This window comes from Centruroides vittatus, unplaced genomic scaffold (assembly GCF_030686945.1).
Source record: "Centruroides vittatus isolate TY-2023 unplaced genomic scaffold, ASM3068694v2 contig_877, whole genome shotgun sequence".
Classification (NCBI taxonomy): Eukaryota; Metazoa; Arthropoda; class Arachnida; order Scorpiones; family Buthidae; genus Centruroides; species Centruroides vittatus.
Window position 1 is genome coordinate 629,004 of NW_027122569.1, and position 26,073 is coordinate 655,076.

Sequence of the window (26,073 nt, forward strand, 5' to 3'; positions counted from 1 at the left end):
ATATTACATTAATTGTTTTTTTTTTTAATAATAATTTAATTAAAGCAGATTGGAAGCTATTTAAGCATTTTATATGAACTTAATTGGGTCAAGTAAAATTATTTTTATTTTATTTATTTATTTATTTATTTATTTTTGCAAAAATTTCATATTAAGGAAATTTTTTTGCTTATATGTAAGTCAATAAATTTGCTTACAGAATTTAAAATATTCATCTTAGTCATGTAAATAATATATAAAATAATGCTTTAAAAGCTATTTATTATGTTGGATTTTACTGCATTTTTTAAATTATGCTTTTCTGTATTGGAATTTCTTTTAAAATATTTTCTTCTAATTATAATTAATTAAGAATTTTTAAATTTTGGCTATCTGAATACAGTTGTACAGTTAAACCCCTGAACAAAGGCCACAGATGGGAACATAAAGAGAGCCGTTGTAGGTTCGACTGTATATATTTTATTATTATTAATTAATATTTGACATTTTTGGAGGAAAAATTATATAATAATTTCCTTTGAAATTTTGTTATATATAATTATAAATAATTAAAAAATTAATTAATTTTATTTTTATATGAAATCACATTAAATTTTAATGCTATTTTTATAACTTTATATCATTATCATTAATTGTATTTTTGGTTCTTTATCAAGAAAAATTTTTAAAGCAAATTTATTCTCATTTTATAGGAATTAAATTTATTTTAAAAAGTAATATTTTGTATCAACTTCTCAAATTTTAAAAGTTTTCCTAACAGAAACAACAAAAATAAAATAATAATAATTAATGGAAGTCTTGAAAAATATCACAAACAAAAATTCTAGGAGCTAGAAACGATATCAGAGTTTTTAATTTTAGTTTTCATGCAACGATAATTTAAACTAAGCATTCATTGACATCATTAATTGCTGAAACGTTTAGATTTTTGCAGAGTTCGATAACAGATAACGTCTTGACTCCAATTCAAGGACGTTCCTATGCAAAAGATACCTTTTAAAATCATGTGAACGTAATGGCATTTTATCTGGGATCCAAATAACAGAACAACGATAAAATCAGCCGTAAAAAAACAATAATTTACTCGAAAAATATAACTTAAAAAATACCGTTTGGCTTCATTAACAAATTTTTAATATAAAGGAACATAAATTGTTATTTAAACACAGATATTTCTACATTGCTGTGAAGTGCATACGTTTCGTAAGCTAAGTTACGACTTACAAACAGAAACAATATACTAAAATGGGTTTTGTCTAGACTAAACACGATATATAGAGGGAGAAATCATACACTGCTTCCTCGTATAATACTAACTGCGATGCCTCGTAAATAATATACTTTATCAAAATAAACAAGGTAGAAAAACGTTTTATAGGCGCGAGAGCGAGCTTTACGTATATAAAGGTTACGCTCTTCGTTTACGGTAGAGAAATTCAATCTTTTATTTCGGTTCGTGTAGTTTTATAAGGATTAAATAGCTACTTTAATGGCATTTCAAATGATCATTTAGTTCTATTTGTGTACCTTTTTCATTCCAGTGTTTTCTTACTTTTCCGTACTTCGTGGACATATTTTTAAATCTGTAAATTCCGCTTTGCATTCCTTCTAATGACAATTAAATGAAATGTTCTTTGTTAATGATGATTATATAATACATAAAGCGATTTTATACTGAATTCTTTCGAGATTAAATTAAATGTAGATGAAGAAAAAACGCGATTATTTGATATCATCTACAATGGTACGAACTCTTTGACGAAGATTAGTCGCAAGAAAGTCATTGACTTTAATTGTGATAAATTACGTTCTCGACTTTCGATTTTCTGGAGTTTCGTTTCTTTTTTTTCAAGAAAACTAAGAGCATTTGCAATTTAAAGTCCAAATAGTCAGAAACAATAAAGACATTTGTACTATGGCATTGACTGATTGATCTTATTCATTTACAATTTACCTAGTGCATTATATGACCTTGGTTTTACATAGATTCTGTAAGATTACGAAATAATTACGTGTTAAAAGTGTTAAATTTCTAAGTATCATATTATTTTACTTTTTAAAGCTATTTTTCATTGATTTCAATAAGAAGAGTTCAGTGATCCAAATGTTATTTGAGGTTATTTTTATAGATTAATGCACCTTAAACACACATTTTCGGTAGAAAGTAATTTGAATAATTGGTATATTGGCTATTATAAATTCTTTTATAATATAGTTGATATATAAAACAATATTTATGTATTATTTTCATATTTTAATTTTTCTTAATGTAAATTAAATTTAATTCTATTTATTATTTTCAACAAACTATAACAAAAAATTTCATTTTATGAGAATCAATTTAAAAATATTTAAATTATAAAATATATAATGGCCATTTTATGTCATTGACTCAATTTTAAACGTTTAATTATTCAAAATTATGTTTCAGTATTGCCATGCCCTGTTCACAGTATTTAAAAATGTTGCAACAATCATTCCGGATCCTCTACACTAGAGGATGGCTGAAACTGGTGTTACACCCGGTCCCACAAATTCTCAATAGGCAATAAATCTGGAGACTGGGAGGGTGAAGAAATTATGACGACATGGACACGTTCCTGGTAAACACTAGTTTTCCGCGGCCAAGTATTATCATGTTGGAAAAGGCTGCAATTCTGTCATGAAAAATAACACGTGAGGATGCAGGATTTCCTGAACCTACCGTTGTACCATCGATGTTCCTCGCACCATTGCTAGAGTTGAACGATTGACTTAGTGGTGACGTGCTAGTTGGGAAGCTGTCTAGATCAGCACACCAGCAGTAGGGGCAATGAGTATCGCTGAGCAATAATACTGAAGTGCTTACCGATGGCCCTCCATACTCTGACATGGTGGTCGTTCGTTCCCAAACAGACGATTTGTCGCCAGAGATAATATACTGCCAAAACAGTAATAGTCGATGCTTCTTTGTCACGGTACCATTGCAATCGAAGCGGACTATTTCAGAACGCATACCGGTCATCGTGCATGCTAATTTGCTTCTGATAGTTAATCGCCTGCCAGTGGTACGGGTAGAGAGGGTTTTGTAAAGAGAGTTCCGCCTTTTTCTGGATAAGAGAAAATGATTCCGTTGCAGCTGTTTGATTCTGTGTTGCTTGTGTAAGCATCAGAGCATCGTCTCCTCTGGTGAACCGTATGCAGAGGTGGGTCTTGGGTTTGCGAGGCCTTAGGAAAACTTTATCTTTGAGGCCCATTAAAAGCGTGATAGGTGAAGGGTAAATTTATTTAGATCTATAATAATATGAACATTTTTAATATAAGGTAAGTGCGCTAAATAATGGATATGTTTCTAATACAATCATAAAACTGTTTCTTCGTTTTGACAGCCACCTCATTCTCTAAATAAGAACACGTACCAATTCGTATTCAAAAGAGAAGTTTTCATAATGACCGCAATTCAACTCACATAATAGTCGAGAGAGAAGAAAGTTTCTTTTTTTGATAGGCATATTATAAAATTACAGTAGGTTTTTTCTTTGTTGTAAATTATCAAAAATGGTTTTTGGACGTTTTTCCTTACCTAATAATAGTTTTATATCGTATGACACTTTCTGAAAATTTCGTTAGGTTTATGATTTATTTACGCTTCAAAACTTATGGCCACATCATTAAAAGATTTTTCAGTTTTAATAATCTGATAAAATTTTTTTCGTACTTCATTTGAGTTAATAAAACAATTACCATTAATCAATAACAATTGATTTTACAAAAAAAAAACAACTTACCATCTTCCTTTAAATGTCTATATTCTTAAAATAGTCACACCAGGTGACTGCATTGGGTATACGGTGTTTCTAATATGGCCACTTGCAGACATTTTTAAAATAGTTTTTTAAAACTATAAACGAAGTTCTATGGTTTTCGCGATGTTTCATTATATGTTCTGCTAGCTTCAGTGTATACTGGTAAATTTATAGCAATCTGCGCGATACATTAGTTGGTCAAAATCATGAACCTTCCCTAACGTGTCTGTTTGTTATATTCACCTTGCCTTCCCTATCGCCTGCTCACAGTCGACCCAGATGGCGGGCAATTCGGTTTTCCTGTTTTAATCAACTCCGTGATGCAGCCTTTTACTCTGTCGGCTGTGCATCTTTCCATCGTACAGACAGGCCCGGCGTTCAAGGACCTCCAAACAACAGGTACACCGAAAATTCTGAACACTGAGCCTCTGCGAGCCTTTTTTATAGGATAGTGTGATAAGGATTAAGGCACTCTGCTTGTGCACTCGTGTCACAACTGTAATCGTTTACAAATCTGACATACATATCTATTGATATAAGTCGATTGTTTAATATCAGACAATTCTATTTGTATGCGTAACTTTGTTGTCAATGAGTATATAGTGTAAACAAATAATTCTTTTTCTTTTTATGTATTTTGTACAAGAACAATTGAATGAAACGAGTTTGTAAATCAAATGCTGAAGTGAGAAATTGTAAGAAAACTACCACAAGGCCTAAACGCAGGCCTCCTCTGAGATTGATAGAGTTCCGAGCAGTTGCATTTGTTGGAGTTTCTCATAAATAAAGAGAACTGTACTACTTGATCTTCCATCAGTTGGATTTTATGAAAGAAATTTAAAATTCTCCTTCTCCCCATCACGCAAATATTGAAAAAATGTTTGTTTTTTGTATCAAAAGATATTTTATAAATAATGACAACTGTTGGAAATTATAGTATTTTAAATTGTAAATTCGTAATATAGCACTGAATTAGGAAATAGATCATGTCCACCTATTTATGTTGTGTTTATTGATATTTATATCGTAGGGCAAATAATTGACGGTTCATAATCAATTTTGTTTGGAATCAAAGTTCTATTTTTCGATTAAATACATATAATATTCATTCAATTAATCGTACGATTACAAATATAAAATTTTCTTTTATTGTACTCTCACTGTGTCCAAAATAGTTATTTTAAAATTTGTTATTAGACTGAAAAAATTGTATATGAGCTCAAAACTCTTAAAACAATTTACATGCCCGGGTAGCTGAGCAGTTAGGGTGCCAACATACTGCTCTGCAGGACTCCAAATCGAGTTTGGACGGATTGAAAATTCCCTGGAATTTTTTCGGGGATACAGATATGTCGGGTCTTTTCCTTCACTATCCAGTCGCTCTATTGTGGTCCTGGTCGAGCCCATAATGAGACTTGATAAAAGAGTCTTGTTTATGTCCACAGGACCGAGAGTTAAAAAGAACTCATTAAAATTGCATTAAAAATAATACGCGATTTAAGTATGCATGTGTTCATTCAGTCTTATATTTATCTTTGAAAACGTGATTTAAAAATTTTAAATAACAATATTGTCCACAGTTTATAGGTTTTTTTTAAAGAAAACCTTTCCATAATGTGGGTACTAAGAAGGCCTTTTTTTTCTGTACTTATAGTGGGTTCGGCCAGGCCTACAATGCAGGTTGCCGGATTATGAGGACCACCATTTCTGGGTAGTTTGCCCGAATTTCGATCGGGAATTCCTCCAGAGCGGTAGGCTGACGCCTTAACGGCCTCGGACATCTGGCCACTACAGTTTATAGATGAAAACAAAGGAATATTTTTGAATTTGTCAAACGATAATCTGGGGAATTATAGAATTTATCACGAAGATAAAAATCAAATATAATTATATTTTCTAGAATCAGCGTATAAAATTACCACTGAAAATACCAAAATTTACATTGCCATACTGATATGATGTGAACTGTAGTTTGTAAGGCTGTGGATTGGCATCGAACTGGGATCCTTTGCAGCGTTAACTCCAAGCAGATCCACCGATTTCATCCCACCGAGTGGATTGAAGGATGGAAAATGTTGTCGATCCGTGTTGCCTATGATAAATAACGAATTTTTAGACTGAATTCGATCCTATATCTTGAGAATAGGTTGACATCCCGCTGGAAGAGAGATGTTTAATTTTGAATGGCAGATTAAGTAAAGTGCTTCATTCATCACTAAAACTAATAAAATTAACACAATCTATTCTCTTATTTAAAAGGTATAGATGTAATATAGATAATACTTTGTAATTTATTTATATTTCGTATAACATAAATAAACAAATGCTTAATGAGACTTGGAAATTTTATTAAGATAAATACATACAGTATCAGCATGCGTACTTTTTTTTCATTCTTTACACCCATTGGGTTTTAGAAAGTTTTTTAAAAATATCCATCATGGGTTTGGTCAGATCTCCAATGGATAAGACCGGGTGATGAAGGAGGGAATGCGTGTCGACTAGACTGGATGCCTCATCTTTAAAGCGGTAGTATAGTAAATTACTTCAGATAAGCTGGATTAGCCTTATTTAAGCAATAATTATGATAGGGAGAGCATATATCCCTATGGTCCCTCCTTGATAATGGTTCAGCGGATGCCCGTGCTGATGTCTTAATCGTCTTGTTTATCCGACTGCATGCATAGTTGTATGTAACGATAATTGATTTACTAGGGACTAATCTAAATTTATTGACAATATTTTAAGTTTTCGAAACTGTATTACGCCGTTCTTAATTCTCTTCCATTTTTAAACAGGATCGACTAATGGTATGGCGAAAATGAAGCTCTAGTCACTCACGAAGATACGTGAAGATTCAGACAGGAACCGACTGTGGATCCCTGTACATCATATTCTATTTTCTACGATACAGTTCAACTGTCATTTATTAATTTTGAAGTGATTATATTGAAGTATTCTCTTTTGTGTCTTTTTCTGGGAAGTGACATTCGAGACCACTCGGATAGACCCTTTTGAGGACCCTGCTCGAGTTCTCATGGCGGAAGCACGCTACATTTTTCACGCCGCCGCCCAGACACGTCTTAATTTGAATATTTGATGACGTTCATTGTGTTAAATAATGACGAAATCGATATTAATGAGATAACATAATCAAATTTAGATAAATATCGTACGTGAATTTTTATTGGTCATTTATACAACAATCATACCGTACAATAAAATATTAATTAACGAGAATAAATTTTGTTAATTAATAATTAGTTCCATCTCATTCCGATAGGCGTGCTACTCCACTTCTACTTCGCCCTCTCTTTAAATTACGAACAATTAAGACGCGTAATAATTTATGAAAAAAAAAAAGAAAAATACAACTTAACCGAGATTATTTAACTTATTAATAATAGTACCGAAGCGAAAATAAATAATAAAATAGTTAAATAGTAGAAAATGGTAATATAAAATTTAAAAAATAGTTTTGTTTATAGTGAGGATAATGTCAGATGTCGCAGTAGGTTAATTAGCTTGGAACTTGGAATGATTCGAATCGATGCAATTTGTTGTTAGTTATTTAGCGAGTTACTACGGATATGGAGGCGAAGGTTTTATTTAAAGTATTCATTTTCTTTACATTTGGACATTCTCTAAGTTATTGTAATTTGTTTGGTAAATTGAACGAAGATTCCGAGTCGTGTGAAGCTAGTTGTGATAAAACATACCCTCTACACACTTATCCATCGGTAAGTTGATGTTTTCACTCGACTTTTATTCAATTTTTATAAATATTTACGCTCAATTCCTTTATAATTTGATATATTAATACTTCATCGCTATATTTATTCAATTGTAATTACATTCTTTATATAATTTACAGGTATTTGTTGGTGTGTTTCCATATGCTTAATTTAAAAAAGAATAGCCTCTTATTAGCATTATTATTACATTTTTTGCATATTTTAAAATGTCTTTTGATATGCCCTACTTATTAAGCATCATAATGATGCTTTAATTATTTGCTGGAAATAAATACCCTGTATAAATTGGGTGGTCGGGCCCGCTCGGCTAACTCGCCACATTTGTAAGTAGTGTGTACTGAGTTTATAAAAGGAAATTATATAGCCATGATACGACACTGTAGGAAGTTATATAGCCTCTGTAATCTGGATGGTGTTTTGTGATCTTGATGCAAAGAAGAAAGGTATGGATGACGTACGGAAAGCGAGAAATGAACTTAGTTTGTTCCTTGTGTTCTGTATGTCATCTGCACCTTTCTTCTTTGCGTCGAGAAGATTGTGAATGACCTTCCAGATTACGGAGGGCGTATAACTTCCCATATCGTACTATGTATCTTCCTACCGTGTCGTATCTTTTTATAAACTCTGTTCGCACTACTGAAGAATTGAGAAGCATCTAGAGTTTGTTTCTTGCTTTTTGTGCATTGAAAATGAAAGATCTAGAAGAGCCACGTGTTGTTTGTGAACTGCGGTTCGACTGCTGTGGCTACGTGAATTAATTGGTTTTGTTTTGTAATTTTGATTGTGGTTTTAAGTTCGTATTTTTAATTGATTTGTTTTAATTTCAGTTATGAGATTTGTAGAAGAAGCGGCAAGTAAATCGCGATTTATTATTTCGAATACTTTTTTTGGGTCTTTCGTCGGACGTTTGTGCTTAATACAGTGATACCTCAGTTTTTGTTAATAATTCGTCTGAAAACAATCGACGAAATCCAAAACCGATGAAAACCGAGGCAATTATTTTCATATGAATCAATGTAAATACAATTAATTCGTTCTAGACAGTCCAAAATACATACCAAAAACACATTTTATAGAGAATTAATGTAGTGTTAAATACTAAAAACAATAAGAAATTAATATAAAAAAACTAATCTAAAAGAAAGCAATGGAATTGTTTGGCTAGGCACGCGGGGTAGTCTTGTCTTATAGAAGCTAGTTGGACATGAGCTTCTAGCCTATATCACCCCGTGGTAAAGTGTGACGTAATTGTCATGTAATAGTAGTTGTATGCGTTTATGATGGTCATATTGAGGGGAATAATGCCTTCCGGGAGGTCCGTTTAAGGGTAACTGGCCCCTATTCAGGCATTACAGACGTGGAGAAAACCCGGAAAACTCCGCGTGACCAGCCCATCCTAGCGAAGCGTGAACCCACGACCGAACTCTCAGTGTTCAGGAAACGGAAATGTTGGCCAATGGTGGGCCGTCGCAGGGTAATGCTCACAGAACGAGAAATAACGCCACACTGAGCCAGAAAATGCATGGGTCACCCTTTGTTTTCTCAAAATTAGCAGCAAGGTCATTTGGTCACGCCGACAAAAACCGAGACAGATTTTTTGCGAAAAAAATCGACAAAAACCAAAACCGACAATAACTGAAGTCAACAAAAACTGAGGTATTACTGTATTTGAGTGTTGTTTGATATCGTTGAATTCCCTTTTCTAAAAAATGACGACTTAAATTGCATTATCTTTAATGATTCAAATGATTAGTTACAGAGCTTCATTTTTTTTCCTACCTTATATTTTTTTTTGCTTTTTAATAAACTAAAGAATGGATTTTAAGTGTGTTTATTTGCATGTCAGTACACAGTACTGACAGATTTCTGTCAGTTATAAACGTTTGTGTTGTAAGCTTCATTATTTAGCATTTTGTCACACACATATATATATATAATTTGTTGAAAATAAATCTGTGCAAAATAGTGTACAAATGTGACTCTTCTGTCAAATTTAATTTTTAGATAAAACATTGTTTATCGTAGCTCGGTTGAATGACAGCTTCTCAAGGAGTTCCGGGTAACCAAGCTCATTGTCAAGAGATAGGTTGCTCGAAAGTACTTCAGAAACTGTTGAGTGAGCTCCAATAGAGAGATTTTGTTTTTTGTTACATGTAAAGAATTTTGACTTTTAGTCTTTACAAATTTAATTATCTTGCTTTTCCTTTATTTTTATTTCTTGTTAATGTTTTCTTTTAGAAAGATTTGATGTATTTAATGTACATTTTAAATAGATTAAGCATACAAAGTTTTAATTATTTGAAGTGTAGAATACATTTCATTTCAATATTCTCTATTTAGCAAACATCTATTAGAGATTATAATCTTTATGTAAAAGAAAATAATGAATAGTAGACTGGCTTACAAGCTCACTATTCATTCTTGTCATTGATTTGTATGACTTTAATAAACTGATTATGATATATTTGAAATTAATATCATCTTAAATTGAAAGATTATACTTAAATATAGCCACATTAAAATTCAAAAATTTTGTGATATGATTTATTAAGTTATTTAAGCCAGAACATAATTTAATAGCTTTAATAGTAAGGCAGCTTCATTTACTTTTTTAAACATTTTCTGATGCTTCATCAATCCCCATGTCCTGTTTGTTTGTTTGCTTTTTCCTCCTGCCTCCATGTGTAGTTCAAACCACCCACTCCAATTTCTTGCCCGACGGGTTTTACTCACTTGTTTCAAATATAGATTATTCAAAACAAAGGTTTTATTGTTTATTCCTCAGGTGTGATATGGCAAAAGATGGGGGGAAAAATGAAGAATTTCTGTTTTTTTCTTCAGTTATTTTCTTGCAAAAATTTTATACTGATTTATCAATTTCTTGTACTGTCATTTCTATTTTGCTGTTTTGTGACGAAATTGAAAAAAATTATTTGTGGTAGATAAATGTGATTTGTGTCTTGTAAAGAGATACAATACGTTTAAATGGGGCATCTGAATAAACCAGTAAAAAAAAAAACAAATGTAATGCTCATTGCAAATACTGTTTATTAATTGATAAAAACCATCAAACCTTCAATATTTTTATTTTAAAACTGAACACAGATTAAAAAACGTGTGCATTTAAATATAAAAGTATATTTTATTATTATTAAATTCTGTTATGTTAATAATAATAAAACCAAATTATCTTATAAAATAAATAAATTAGCAAAATATATGCTTTATTTATTTCCTTAATATAACTTAATATGAAAGAAATTAGATACAATTATAATATAAATACAAGTCGCTAATAAATTTTTAAGTTGCATTACCTTGTTAAATATACAATAACCTGTTCACACAATAAAATACTGTCGGGTTTAAACTGTGTAAATATCCTATAATAATAATAACATATACAAACCTTAATATACTTTTCCTTAATATACAAACATTTAATATTTTTAACAATTCAAATGACTCTTAATATATTAAAACTAGATACTAGAAGTCTAGTATATATAGAGAGAAACAGTCTTCCTTCACAGAGACAATCTTTTATTAGAAGCTATACCTTTGCAATATTAATAAAACAGTTAAAATGTTTAAATTAATGTTAATACGTAATTGTACAATAATAATTAATATAATAAATTGCATAATATTGCAGAGATGTAGTGTATCCTCTTATTAAAGAAGTCTGCAACTAGGCCATTTAACCAATTGATGACAGTTTCCTGAATGCCATTGTTCATTTGCAATCATTTTCCATCCAAATTCAATGGGAAAAGATGAAAGTCAGGTGCCAGATCTCCAGACTGTTGATTATTTTCCGTCTAAACTTTTCTGTAACGATTTTCCAGCAATGTGTGGAAGTATATTATTGTAAAACAGGCACTCTCCCTCTGTGATCCGTGTGAATGGTTTTGGATAGCATGCTGTGGTTCTTTTGATATTTTGCAATAACTGTTGACATTGATTTTCTTTTCAAGGCAGAATAATGATCAAAAGAACATCTTTTTATCCCAAATAACTGTTGCCGTAACTTGTTTATTAGTTTAATGGTGACTACTTGAAGTTTTCTGAAAGAGAAAGGAATGCTACCATATAGAAGAGGATTCAATTTCTAACTTTTGTACGGACAACCTGTAAATAATAATTAAATTTGTAGTGATCAATTTAATTATTTACAGGTTGTACCTCATGAAAGTTAGATGTAATTACATGCCTCTATATACTGATCTTATTTATCTCATCCTGTGGTGAAGCATTAAGTCTATATTTAATGTGATGTTCAGATTATTAAGGGGTGGGCTGTTCTGTTAGCTCTGTATTTTATATATATATTTTTTTAGGTAAATTTGCTTTTTATAATGAAGAAAAAGATAGAAATGAAATGATAAAAAAAAAACTTTAAAGTTGTTATCAAGCAGTTTTTAAACTCTTTATTTTTGAAAACTGACAAATTTATTTTTCTGTTCAATAAATTTGAAGTAAAATGGCTTAAACTAGGCTCTTATATTCCTATGAAAGGCTAATCTTACAGTTGGAACTGGATTTACTGCAGGTAGGTTGGTCCTGCAATCTATCAAACTTAATAGAAAACAAAACCCTCTCAATATTTCTGTAATTTATTGGCTCAGTGTTCAAGAAGAAATTTCCAGTATGCAACTAACTTCTAATTTATAACTTAAGCTGTATTTAAATCTTTACAATCTGTTCCTGCAACCATGCATCACTTTTAAGTGTTGTACTCATTAAGTTTGGTGTACTTTCATCAATATCTGTCTATGTGATCTTTATTTAGTAGTAATACTTTTATCCAGCAAAGTATTTTATGAAAGGACTGTTTTCACTTATTTAGATTAACTCCCGTTGCCTTTTTTCAAGCTATTGTGATTTGAGCTGTTTAGATTTGAACTTGAAATCTCAGGATGGCGGGTCGGTGCCTTTTATCAACTTTGTCACTCAGCTGAATTGACTGTCAAATAAAATTTTGAATGTTATGTAAATTCAATTTTGTTTAGTCTATTACATATTATTGTTTGGAATGGACTAAACAAAATCTATGGTGGTCAAACTGTGTCTCTTCTAAAGGTACAGTTTGCCCACCTTGTTGTGACTTTCCTATATTGGATCTCTACCCTTGAGTAAGAACTTAGAGGTAGGGTTTCTCTTTTAATACAGTATATAAATGATATATAAAGTAACATCCTAATATAGGATGCGATGTTCTCATATTTGATAAACGTATATTGTTCCTGTTGTGACAAGGATCTGCCACCCTTGCTACATATTCTTTTAACATTTATATTTATGATATACAGTAGAGCATCGATTATCCGACCGCATTCTAGTCGGCAAATTTAAATGTTCGCTAGTGATGTGGCGCTACAACATTTGGTTATGTCTTGGCTACTTTAATATTATTTTTGTTAAATTTTTGCATGTTTTAGCTGGCAGCACTGGCTCGACCATGAAAGGGAGGCTAGTATTTAAACCAGGCCTAATACACTATACTAATAATGTATTTTTTCATACTTTTCAGTTATCCGACCAACCCCAGTCCCCAATTAAGTCGGATAATCGATGCTCTACTGTATTCGATCATATTGCTTACACACACATATATATATAAAGTTGACTTGTTTAGCTAGTCAAAAATATTTGTTTTCTACAATAATTTGCTGGAGAAAGGTATTGATTCTATACAAAATTAAAATCAATCCAATTTTTAATTCTTACTAATTAATCTAGGTGGAGAGTTCGATATTAAAGGTACGGGCCAAAATTACACTAACATAAATAAAGAAAATATTTAATACATTCCACAAAAACTACACACTTTTGTTTATTTCCTGACATAATCACCTTAAACATTGAGACATTTTCCCAGTGTGACACTATTTGAACATCCTTTACACTACTGTCGCTTGTCAACTTGCTTGTAGTAGTTCAGAATGGTGTCTTCCAATTCCTCCTGATCTGGAAAGCATTTCTCCGCCAAAAATTTCTTTTAAGGCCTGAATAAATGAAAATCCAAGGGGGCTAAATCTGGACTATATGGAAGATGTTGCAGGACCTCTCAGTTCCGCCATGCCAACCACAGTTTAGTTTGATTTGACGCGTGGAGTATAGTCCAGATTTAGCCTACTTGGATTTTCATTTATTTGGACCTTTAAAGAAATTTTTGGCGGGGAAATGCTTTGCAGATCAGGAGGAATTGGAAGACACCGTTCCGAACTACTACAAGCAAGTTGGCAAGCGACAGTAGCGTGAAGGATGTTCAAATAGTGTCACACTGGGAAAATGTCTCAATGTTTAAGGTGATTATGTTGAGAAATAAACAAAAGTATATAGTTTTTGTGGAATATATTAAATATTTTCTTTATTTATAAATGTTAGTGTAATTTTGACCTGTACCTTTTAATATCGAACTCTCCTCGTAGAGTGGATATAATAAAGTGCTACTCAAAATATTTAATGTAAAACAGAAATGTCTGCATGTATTTATTTATCTTGAATTGTGTATATAATTTGAAGATTTTTTTTTTGTTCAAATGAGAGTAATGAACTGTTAAAAATAGAACATTTAGTAGTTATATTTCTCTTTGGTGAAACTTAGGTTTTAGATCTTATCTTATGGTTTATCAAAGTCTGTTTAATTATGTAATGTGAGTAAGATATTAACAAATTACATAACTTATAAATCTGCTATATTTGTTTAAATTTATTTTTATTAGAAATAAAATATTTAATTAATGCAAAGATATTTGTTGGGAGTGTAAATATTTTTATAATAATAGTTTTTCATCAGAATATAATTAAAATTTTTGAATAAAGTTAAGCATAAATATAATAAAAATGAAATGCTTGTTTGTAAAATAAATATAAAATTCTTAAAAGTAAAAAGTTTATTTGAATTTGAACCATAATCTAATATATTTTATGTTCATACAAAGCTTAAAATTAATGTTTAAATACATCGTTACAATGGAATAATTGCTTTTAGCCCTTAATATTGTTTTACACCTAGTCTAGATCAAATAGATGCACATATATGTGCGCTTATCACATTGGTGTGATAAGCTTGCATGTATATGTATCTATTTGATCTAGACTAGGTGTAAAACATAATTACAAGATTTTGTTGTTTTTCTTCAGGTTTTTGGCTTCATAATTAGTTTGTAATTATTGAATCACCATATCTTTATATTTTTATTGGTTTTACTGACAAATCAGGAGAAATCTTTGGAAATGTTTGCTGTCCAATGTGCCTAGGCAATGTGGCATAATCCACAACTTATAGTGATGATTTGCAGTCTGTTTCTACCCTTCTCACAAAGACATGCTTGTTAAAGAACCGTCCAAATTGGTTCGGTGAAATTATATTGCTAATTGTAATGAGTCTCTCCATAAAATAAGTCATACTTTGATAGCTATCACCAGTAGATAAATGTCTGGAATCAAAATGTAACAATATTGATCAATAACTTTAAGTTTCTAGCTCCATATTATGAATGCTTATTTCAGGTAACCAAATGTTTAACAAGAAGGTTCATTGTCCTTTTGGGACCAAATGAAAAGCAATGGATGCAGAAAAGTATTTCATGGAATACTTTGAGACAGAAAAGATAAATGTGCTAATCACAATTTCTTTTGAGTCTTTTGTCCAATATACTAGACATGAATTCAAAGCAAAAGCATCAGTTTTAAAGGAGGTATTTAAATTACCTGTCTATCGGATTCTGCAAGACACTACTGATAAAAGAATCTGGTCATCAAGTACAAGCATCTAACTCTGTAATGCTTTTTACTATACCTACTTAAGTATAAAAATGAATCAGATTATTATAATAATCTGGCTTATTTTTATACTTAAGTACTGCGGTCAGTTTGTGTTTGCAGTTGCTTTTGGTGAGAACAAGCCCTTAGATAGCAAGACATTCTCATTGTCATGATTAATGTAATTTTGGAACTTCTAGTTTTATTCCAACAAATTATTTTTATGCAATTAATACAATTGTAATGGCACAGCAGATCATTTATAATAAAAGTGATTTTAAGATATTTTTGTAAATCTTTGTACGAGTATCTATGACAAGATTTTAAGCGAAAATTTGTGATGATTTGCCAAATACTTAAAAGAAAGCAAAAACTAAATTCAAAACAAGCAATTATTTATTGTGACATCATCACAATGCCAGGCTGCAATTTTTAACCATACTTTTAATTTATTAAATTTAAAATATATGCTCTCCACCTCAAATTATTAGTAGTGGCTTGCTCCTGTACATCATACTTTTCCTTTAACATTAGTCATGCCAATCATCTATTTAACTGCTTTGGGGGAAGAGTTTTGAATTGAAATAACAAGGAAAGACAGATGGATGGACGACAATGAGAATTTATAAGTCTACAGTTTTTTCAAATTGCAGCCCAATTATTGATGATGATATCAATTGTAAAAGAGAGAATTGTTCATGAAGAGTAATGTTCTCATTTACATTGTAAAGATAAACAATAATGTAAAAAATAAATTTAATTATAATTTAAGTGGAGCGCGCCCGAAAATTGCATTAGGTTGTATTATTGCATTTCTTTATACAGTACAAAAGATAGTGTAATTGATATTAAATATAGAAGTCGTTATTTTATTGATGCTTTAATATAATTTTTCGGAGCTGGATATTTAGTTAATAAAAGATGATAATGATAGAATACTTGCTCGATCAGGATAAACATTTATTCTTTTTTTTTTAAATACAAGTTTTAGTATCCCCTGAGAATATTTGTGTAAATAAGTATTTATTTGCATTATTATTATTTTTATTTAAGTACTATTTTAACAAATAAGAGAGAAAATAAAGAATTATTCAGGACGGAAGACTGAGATGTACTGTACATTATGAATTGTGTGCTATATGATTCATCATCATTATACTCCTGCTGTTCCAGCTGTTAGTCAGGTCAGCTAAGTCAATTTGCTTCATTCGTTCTTATTGTTGTAAACCTGACATTCTTCCACTCTACTCCAATTTCCTGTACATCTTCCTTCATCTGTCCTTTCCATATTTTCCAAGACATTTCTCTTGATTGCTTATTTCTTTTCCTTTGCTTGAAATACCCTTCAAAGGAACTGTATAATTATTATATAATGTTATGGTACTTGCTTTTTTTCTGGAAGATATAATAATGATAATGATTAAGGATAAAAAATATGCTCGTAATTGTGATTTGAATTTAAATTACGGTTGTTCAAACGGTAATTGTAGTCATAACTCAAAACATATGCTATTTTTCAACTGTGTGATATTTTATTTTTTTTTTTTGAATTTAATGTACATAAAGATGTTTGAAGATAATTTAACTTCTGTAGAATTTTATTATTATTATTAGAGTTAATTTCTAAATGTATTAAATTTAACATAAATGTGGAATCTAGATATGATTTTTCTTTTAGAATATATAATGTCACTCGAATACAAGATGATAAATACTAAGCGACTCAGAAAGTCGGCAATTTTTTAAATATTTTCAAATTAAAATTTTAATTTTTATATTAATTAAGACTGAAAACGATTCGAGAAAAGAATGAGTCGAAAATTCTAAAAAAAATCATTCGACGGAGAGGAGGAAGCCGCAAACCGGTCTTAGATTTTTAAAGAAATTCTTCTCTGGATCACCTTTTTTAATTCACTTCCAGGTTTCTTTTATGATGATCCTGACCCTTCCGTTTAGGTTATTTGGTTATGTTAACAAATATTTTAAAATTCCCTTAATGAGTGAATAGCCTAAAAGGGAGGGTTGTGCATCAAAATACGCATTCAGGAATGCAAGAATTAAAAAAAGTGACAGTTTTGATGGAATATCTTCAATCTTAACCAAGAATATTTTAAGATTAATTAAATTTTTGTCTACCCTACATATTTTTTAGTAGTAATTACATTATAAAATTTTTGTTATTAACTAAAAGTTCGACTTTGTAGAATAGTTTATAAGTCATAGAATGTCTCTCTAAGTTCGTATACTTAGAGAGGTTAATGCTACATGTGTTATAAGAAGCGGTTTAAGAATATGACTCTCAAGCTCTACTGAGTCTTAATCGCATTCTTTCTTTTATGGCATCTGAAAATTGTTCTTGGAACACTTTTTGTTGAAAAAAGAAGAGAGAACATTAACCAAAGTGAAGTCATGTGGAAAGGAAAGATTTTTATAGATTTGTTTTATACTGTATTTTTGACTAATTTTCTTGTTTACATCCAGTAAATATAATTTAGCATAACACTCTATCATCCTGCGTATCATATACTTCATTATTTATGTTTTTCTCATATATTTTGTAGAGTCAAACTCCATTTTCTTTTTGACTTCAATTAGAGATCATGAATCATAATTGACAGTTATAAATAAAATTGCAGTTTCGTATACTTAAAAGCAATAAAATATTAAATATGAGATCTAAAGATTGAAGTTAATAACAGATTACCGTTTAGATGAGAGAAGTCATGGAAACAATTACGATCGTAATTTATATGTACGACACCATATTGGGAACGTAATGTGGTTTAGAGACTGATTTAGAAAGCCTTATGTCTTGGAATGATTCACGATTTAACTAAAGTAGATCAAGGAGTGTCAGTTCAGTAACCGAAATTAATGGAGTGTAAAATTTGCTGCTGTGAAATGAGAATCTTAATATTATATTCTTAATGCTTAAAATTCTGAATTTAGAAATTGATTTTGAAAAAACAAATGACTTGAAGCAGGCAATGGTTGTAAACCAGATGTCATAAGCCAGTTTATGTTGTCGTGCTGTCAGAAGAATGCAGCCGTTGGCCAACAATACAAACTACTGACCTTTGGAGAACTGTCGTAAAATGGTGCCAGCTTACGGCTAGAAGTATTGTCTAACTTGATCTGACGATTGTTGATACAAGTTCGTCGGCAGTTCAGCTGTCTAAATTAAATGTTTTTGATGGCAAGCTACCGACTTTTGTGAAGCAGATGGCAAAATTTAAACACACACACACACTTCTATTATTTTCATTTGTACTATTTTGCAGTGTAATTTACATTAAATGAAATGATTTTATACTTCATACTTTCTGGTTTTCATTTTAACAATTTTTATCCGAAATTCAATTGATTTGACCATTTTCAGTCTTTATGTATATATTTTCAAACAGCATGAAGTAATGGGATTTTTTAAAATTAATTTGATGCAGAATGATCAATTAATACATATTAATAATAAAATTAGTTTTTATTGTACCAAAACACATTAAAGTATTCAGTTTTTAAGAAAGTCTTTGTTAGTATCTTTTGCTTCATACTTTTTTCTAGCACGTAGTTTATTCATCTGAATGTGTTTGGCCACTTAAGTGGCTCTCGTCAGGTTTAAAAAGCTTATTTTGAAGAATCTGTTTTATTCCAAGACGTTTGAAGTTTTTTAATCTTTTGTCTTCATGATTTTCCAAACAAGAGATTGTTAACAATCTCTTAAAGCTCTAACAACTTCAAATCTTACATAAATAATTTAATTTTTTGTGCCTTTTTGAATGCCGTTGTTTGAAAAAAATTTTGAATGTCTTGGAATGCAATGGATTCTTCTAAGTAAGCTAATTAACCCAACGAGGGCCACTTAAATGGTCAAAAATGTTCGTTTGAACAGTAAGAATTGAAAGTTACTAATATCGTTCTGGCTTAATAATAACTTTGAAATTTTAATTTTTTCTGTGCTCGTTTGGATGCATTCTAGACATCGTACTATGGTGAAAAATTTACTGTACTAATGCGTAATTAGATTTTTATCTATTGTAACTTTAAATTGAAGGAGAAAATAATCATTCAAAGCAACAATATACCATAGTTCATCTAATCGCTGGTTTATTTTACTTGCATACTTTGAAAAAACAATTGTATAATAATAATTTTTATAATGTACGTGCATTTTAATTATTTATAAAAGTATAATGTCTTTGTATTTACAATAAAATAATAAATTAAATTGCTATGACATGTTTAAAATTTGAAAATAGGTTTATAGAATGTATATTTAATGATTGAAAAGTAATGATGTAATATGCATAGAGGACAATGACCCTTTTTATAGAAATGGGACTTGCAACTTCAATAGATCTTTGTTAGATGCAGAATTTATGTTTTAATGGTGTTTCTTCTACCTGAAATTGTAATAAAAGACGTAATTAGTTTGCGGAATCTTGAAAATATACCGCATTGTGATTAATTTGAGAATTTAAGATTTTTTTAATAGAGTTTTGTAGAACTAAAAATTCGTATCGAGAGTAAAGAACTGTTGCACAAATATATATTTCAATACTTTATCGTGTGTTTTTTAAATTAAATAGTGCAGATTTACAAGAAAAGATTGTCACGTACGGGGTGACCGAAAAGTCACCGTGCAGCGAGAAATTTGCAACGACGTTAAAGTTTTACGTACGTTGCACACGAGACTCTAAATTGTATGCGCCACATTTCTACTTTGGAAGGTGGCTTTACTGTTTGTTGCAAAGAACTCGTTCAAAAACCGGAGTTCTTTGCCAACTGCGTCATCTCCCATGTAATCCAGCTCGTTAGGTCTCTGGACCAGATGTTAGGCCTACGGAAGACATTTCTGACATTTTCCTTCGGAGAAACTGCTGAATTTTGAATTTATATTTATTTACAGTATAATATGTCTTTATATTATTTCCATTTTAATGAAGTAATAGAGAAATGATCTTACTAAAAGTTTGTGTCAGAGAAGACAACTTCTCATTAGTAGTTTAATTTTAAAACAAAACAAATTGACGGTTGACAATCTGAAATGTTTGTTCCCTAAAATTTACTGTTTCAAGTATTTATCTCTAGTTAATTATTTAAATGACTTCTTTTTTGTGCTTAGGAATGTAAAAAAAAAACAAAAATTAAATTGTAAAATATATCATTTCTTAAAGAAGTTGATTTATTGTGAAAATTATATTGTATATACAGGTGAAAAAAACATGTACATGTTTTATTAGCTATAATTCTAACTTCTTTAAGATAAAAATTGGATTTAGAAATATATAATGTAATCTTTATTTTAACATTTGCTCTAAAAATGGTTTGTGACCAATGCTTTTTCTTCAGACATCTAGTTAATAAAAGGTCCTTACTCCCCCCAAAAAAAGCATTCACTGAATTTTTATAAAATCATTAAATTAAAATTCAGGAAATAATCATAAAAATTACTAACGAACAAAGTGTGTGTAAGTTTTCCTCCTGACGTCTATGTGTAGATTATTAATAGTCAACCGAAGCGACCATCTAGCGGTCAATGTCTACAAGTCTGATTCTGTTTGGGCTCTAATTAAGCTAATTATTAAGTTTAGGACAAACTGTGTAGTTTAATGATTAGCTTTATTATAAGTAAAAAGTAATCCGGTTTGCAGTCATTTTGTTTTAAAATTAAATTGTGAATTTTTTCACGCTTAGTAACAGTTTATTAATATTTAATTAATTTATTTATCTGTAAATGTAGTAAATCGGACAAAATAATAAATTACGGTCGCGCTTCTAAAAATCTGCTTCTTTCTGTCTAATTTTCTGTGTTTAAAAGAAGCAGATGATCAAACCGACGCAATAAAACCAAGTTTTATTTACCGGCAATAACGGTTGCCTCGACAACAGCTGTCAAAATGACAGCTTTTTATTTTTTATTATTTTTTTTGAATATTTCTGTTGGCTCTGAGTGAAACTCTAATCTGTTTTATATGTATTATAGCAATAATTCTCAATTGGTATCCATAAACTGCTTATAGAAGTGCCATAATAATTTTTAAATGATGATTTTTTTTTGTCTGTTTTTCAATATTTGCAGTTTTTTTAAATATAATGTCATCTTTGATGTCATGCTGGCTTGTCAGTATGTCAATAAAAATTGTGTATGTACCGCAGAAAGGTTGAAAACTATTAGATTTGGGCTGTAAGAAACCATTCATATACTTTTCATTATGCATTAGCATCAATATATTCAATAATCAATAAGCAATTCCGTGTTTACTATTCTCACAAAGCAATGAAGCAATAAACAATAAACTTTATTGTATTAAATAAAATAGCAAACATGGAATTGTCTATGAATAAAGTAATATGTTGGAATAAATTTGCAATAAAAACTTTAAAGCTTTTTATTTTGTGGAACACTGCAACTTTGTATAACATGGATTGAGAACAGTCACTATTATACTCGCTTTATGTATATACGTACCCACAAAGATACCAAAACGGTCGACACGGTTCGAGAACCGTTAGATTAGGACGGTCCAATCCAATCGAACAATCAAAGATATGCAATGCTTTAATTAGTTACTCGATCAAAATAACTCGCCGACCGCAAAGATTTATCTAAAAAAGTATTTGAACGAGGCAATTAGAGCTTTGAAACGACGACCATTGCATGACCAAAACAAACAGTCGAAGCCGTTAGTTCGACTGTTCGTTCTACATATACAATGTCTAATTATTTACATAAAAAAAGGCCATATTTTTTTTAAACAGTAAAGATTAGTAATTCAATTTCTAAATTAAAAGTAAGTGAATTGATATATTTATCATCCCTTAAAAGTTAGACAAATGATTTTTATTATTATTGAATTAATAAAAAACAATACCAAACTAATGAGTGCTAAACTGAACTGTAAAAGAATAGCCATAATCACCTAAGTATTATTTATTTACTATACTAAAAACATAGTTTATATATAGATATTGATCTCAGATAAATATGTATTTACATATTTGCAACTACTATATGAGCAATGTTTCCAAGTTACTTACCAACTTTTCAAATGATTAAAATACAGGAGAAAAAAATAAATAATAATAACTCTTGTTTCGGCCTTTCTCTCGTTTGAAAATGTAGACGACGATGTGTATATCGCACTTATATTGGATCTAAATCCATTAAAATGTTCTATAAAGTATCTTGATGATAGAGAAGTGTGTTTTGTGTGTCCGTTGGGAGAGCGAAAATGTAATTTGTATTCAAATCCGATTTAAGTTTTTATCTTCCAATGGTTTCTCCATGTATATAAGATATTTGTAATGTAAATGTCAAAGAGGATGGTTCACAAAATAAATAAATAAATATATGTTTTTTGCATAATTCTTTGTTTGTAAATAACTTTGGTAAATGCAAACATAATAAATAGCTTCTGTAATGTGAGCAGAAGCAAAATTTCAAGTGAATTTGCATATAAAAATCTACAAAAATAGAATTTAAATATTTTTTTTTTAATAGAAAATGTTATAAAATTGTACCAGGGTTATTTGATAATTCTAATTATATGAAAATTATAAATAATTTTATCTCTTTCATACAGCTGTCTTTAAATATGTATATAACTTTATATATAGCTGCATTTATACATGAAACCGTGTGGCTACTTGAAAAAGTATATAATGAATTTATTTATAACAATTAGTGTGTTGAGTGGCATTGTTATATAAATAGCTATAATAAATAAATAAATAAATTTGTGTGTGTGTACTTTCTAACTTTATACATTAAATATTTAACAGGCGGAACACCTCACCTGTTGTAAAAGAGGATGTCGACTGTTTGCTATGATCGATCTCATACACGATGCCGATAACATTAATAGCACCAAAGATTCTTGCATGGCATGTAAGTTATTATTTTTGTGTAATTAACCAGTTTTAATATTTAGACTTGATCATTTGATAGCATTAAATACTTGATTACGTACAAAATCAAACTGAAAAAGGTTAATAACCAAATGATAGAGCCAGGATCTTGTCGGTCTAGGTCATAAAAGCTAATTAATTATTAAGATACTAAGCAGTTTGAACTAGATATAGGCAGTTAAACTGTCCCACCATTCTAAATTTAATCACTAGAAGTAAATAAATTTAATTTACAATAATTTGGAAGAAATAACTGATTCAGAATGGAACTTAAACCTGCAACTCCTGCTTTCCGTGCGGATGAGTTACTGGTTATGTTACTTGAATCTCTGATTTTTGCTTCCAGACTAATTAATTTAGAAGATAACCATAGTGAAGATCCTTATGTAATCCATTACGATCTTTACGATGATCCGTCTCGAGTTGGTTCTTACGACTCGAGAATGTCCATATGATGGTTCGAGGAAAGCTACACTTCCACACTCAGTCCAGTGAATATTTACAGTTTATTTACAAAACAAATATTTACAGGATATACAAGTTTGACAACATTACACACACGATGCAACAAGGGTGTGGTGTCTCACGTAACAACTTGTCTGTTGGGGACTATTAGACTCTGGGGAAACTCCGGTCGGTTTGCGGAGTTGGCTCAACCGTGTGGCCGTTCGGTCTCTACACTAACCCTTCTCAGAGGAATTCCTAAGAGGAGAACACTCTCTCTACACCTCACGGGCTTCCTAAGTGTCAGAGACTACCACGTATCCGGTCTCTCGCCCTTCTCCCCGTTCCTCTCGCCACTCTTACAATTTAAAGAGTTTCACGGCGACCACTTGCGACCAATCAGGTTCTTCTTTCCCCTGGGAGCTTTCAAAGACGTCTGCCCTCCTCCCGACGACGTAGCTTACAGTCGCGTCCGTCCCTTGCTTACGTTTTTCAAGTCGACCAACACGTGGCAAACACATTGACGTGTACCCATAAACAGAGACGCTATCCCTTTATTCTTTCCGGCTGTTTATAGCCCCGACGCCAGGTGGGACCAATTATCCTGGTCGCGTGACTTTTCGACCTGCTACGCTAAAAGCGGACCTTTACAACCATATTAGTCATTTAATATGCCAATTGGGGACATCTGTGTGTTCATAGTTCATGACATTCAGCCAACTCAAGTTTTTACCATGGCAATATATATATATTGTGTGTGTGTATATATGTATACATATGTATATGTATGTATGTATGTACTGTACTGTACATACATACACACACAGTATAATATTAAGCTTAAGTTGGCTGAGTGCATAGTCATTATCAAATATTACTGTAGAGATTCGAAACTAGGTAATCTATGCAGACTGTAAATCAATGGTTTGCAACCCATGTTCTGATCTTGAAAAAGATGAGACTGCATGTGAAAATACTGCTACCATTTTAGATTACCATAATTATGTTAAATTATTATTTGAGAACATTACAATGTACATTAAAACATTGGAAAACTGTCCAAGTTTTACATTTGCTTATTATAGTTTCTCTTTCAGTTGGATGTGTACACTTCACGTAACACAACACGCATCCTACTGATATTCAAATTATTCCCGTACTTGCTACGGCATATCCATTGTCGTTCCTCCGCGGCAGCCAAAATTCTACAAACTTCTGCAAATTACTCGTGTTACTTTCTGACTTTACAAACCGAGAACACAGAATGCCTTCTCTGTTGCAGTTACCATTTTTATTTACAGAACACACTAGAAGAAAAAGATATTTGAATGCAGAGGGGAGATGAAACTCAGTTATTCTATTGATTGGTGTACTGTGCATTGCATATTCTCAGATAATAACATTTCAACCATTTTAAATTAATGTAATTTTCATTTTGGAAGACCTTGTATTTTGAATTTATATTTTCAGAATTCAAATATGTATATAGAATGTTTGATGTAAAAGAGCTTGGATTGTCACTCATTAACGTCTGTTTACATGTTTGGTTCAATTCTATATCACATTTTATAATTAAATGTGTAAGGAAATCAAATGAAAAAATGTATTAAGCACGAATATCTTTTTTATAGCACATATAGTAAATGCTAAATTAAAAAATCTGTTGTAGCAATTTGAGAGCTTTAAAATACTGTTAAAAATATAGATAAATAAATTTAAAATTATTATTATGTGATTCAGAATGTCAGTGTGACATTTGTTTGGGGAATGTAACATATGGCCTTTACCATTATAAAGGTGGAAGCCATATGTTATACTCATTATCATCAAAGTAAGTTAATTTTTAAAAAATAAAGATCATATGTAAAAAAAATTTTATTTACATTGGAATAATTTTTGGATTTTTATACTTCAGAAATTCTTTGGATTTATTGTGCTGTAACGAATGTAAAACTAAAGCGTACTTTTTACAATCTATGTTCCAAATTCTAATAGTTAACAAGAATATTTTATCTGTAATAAAGGGCCATTTCTAGATCTTAATGTTTATTTTACAATTTAAGGTGTCAAAATTTGTTAATCTTTACACGCAATGCTAATTTTAGTGGTTTCAAGCATCCCAAATGACAATTTCCATTAAAATCTAACAAATAGGAACATTTGTGCCCAAACAATTGGTGAGTACATTGACATTTACCATTAAATGTGTAATTAAAACAAATATAAATAGATTCAATGCTTAAGTTACTTTTATGTGTGTGTTAATATTTATCATATTTACAGACATCACAAAGACAAAAGATGCCCTCCCATTGCGATGAATATTTAAAAAACAAATCCCAGTTAAATTATTGCAATAACTATTAACAATTAAATAAAAATAATAATAAAGATTTAATTATATAATTTCT

The 26,073-nt window shown here is 30.6% G+C and overlaps 1 protein-coding gene across 2 annotated transcripts in view; it reads left to right on the forward strand.

The window, feature by feature from the left end:
- The first annotated feature begins 7,262 nt into the window (after positions 1-7,262).
- The window catches only part of LOC136983145 (transmembrane protein 59-like), a 35,513-nt gene continuing 16,702 nt past the window's right edge, over positions 7,263-26,073 (forward strand). Inside the window, exons 1-2 of one of the 2 annotated variants that reach the window (XM_067279784.1) lie at positions 7,263-7,525; positions 23,093-23,198. In XM_067279784.1, the coding sequence (XP_067135885.1) occupies positions 7,376-7,525; positions 23,093-23,198 (256 nt within the window). In that variant the 5' untranslated portion in view covers positions 7,263-7,375. The remainder of the gene's footprint in view (positions 7,526-23,092; positions 23,199-26,073) is intronic. The other variant, XM_067279783.1, reaches the window with a different exon arrangement.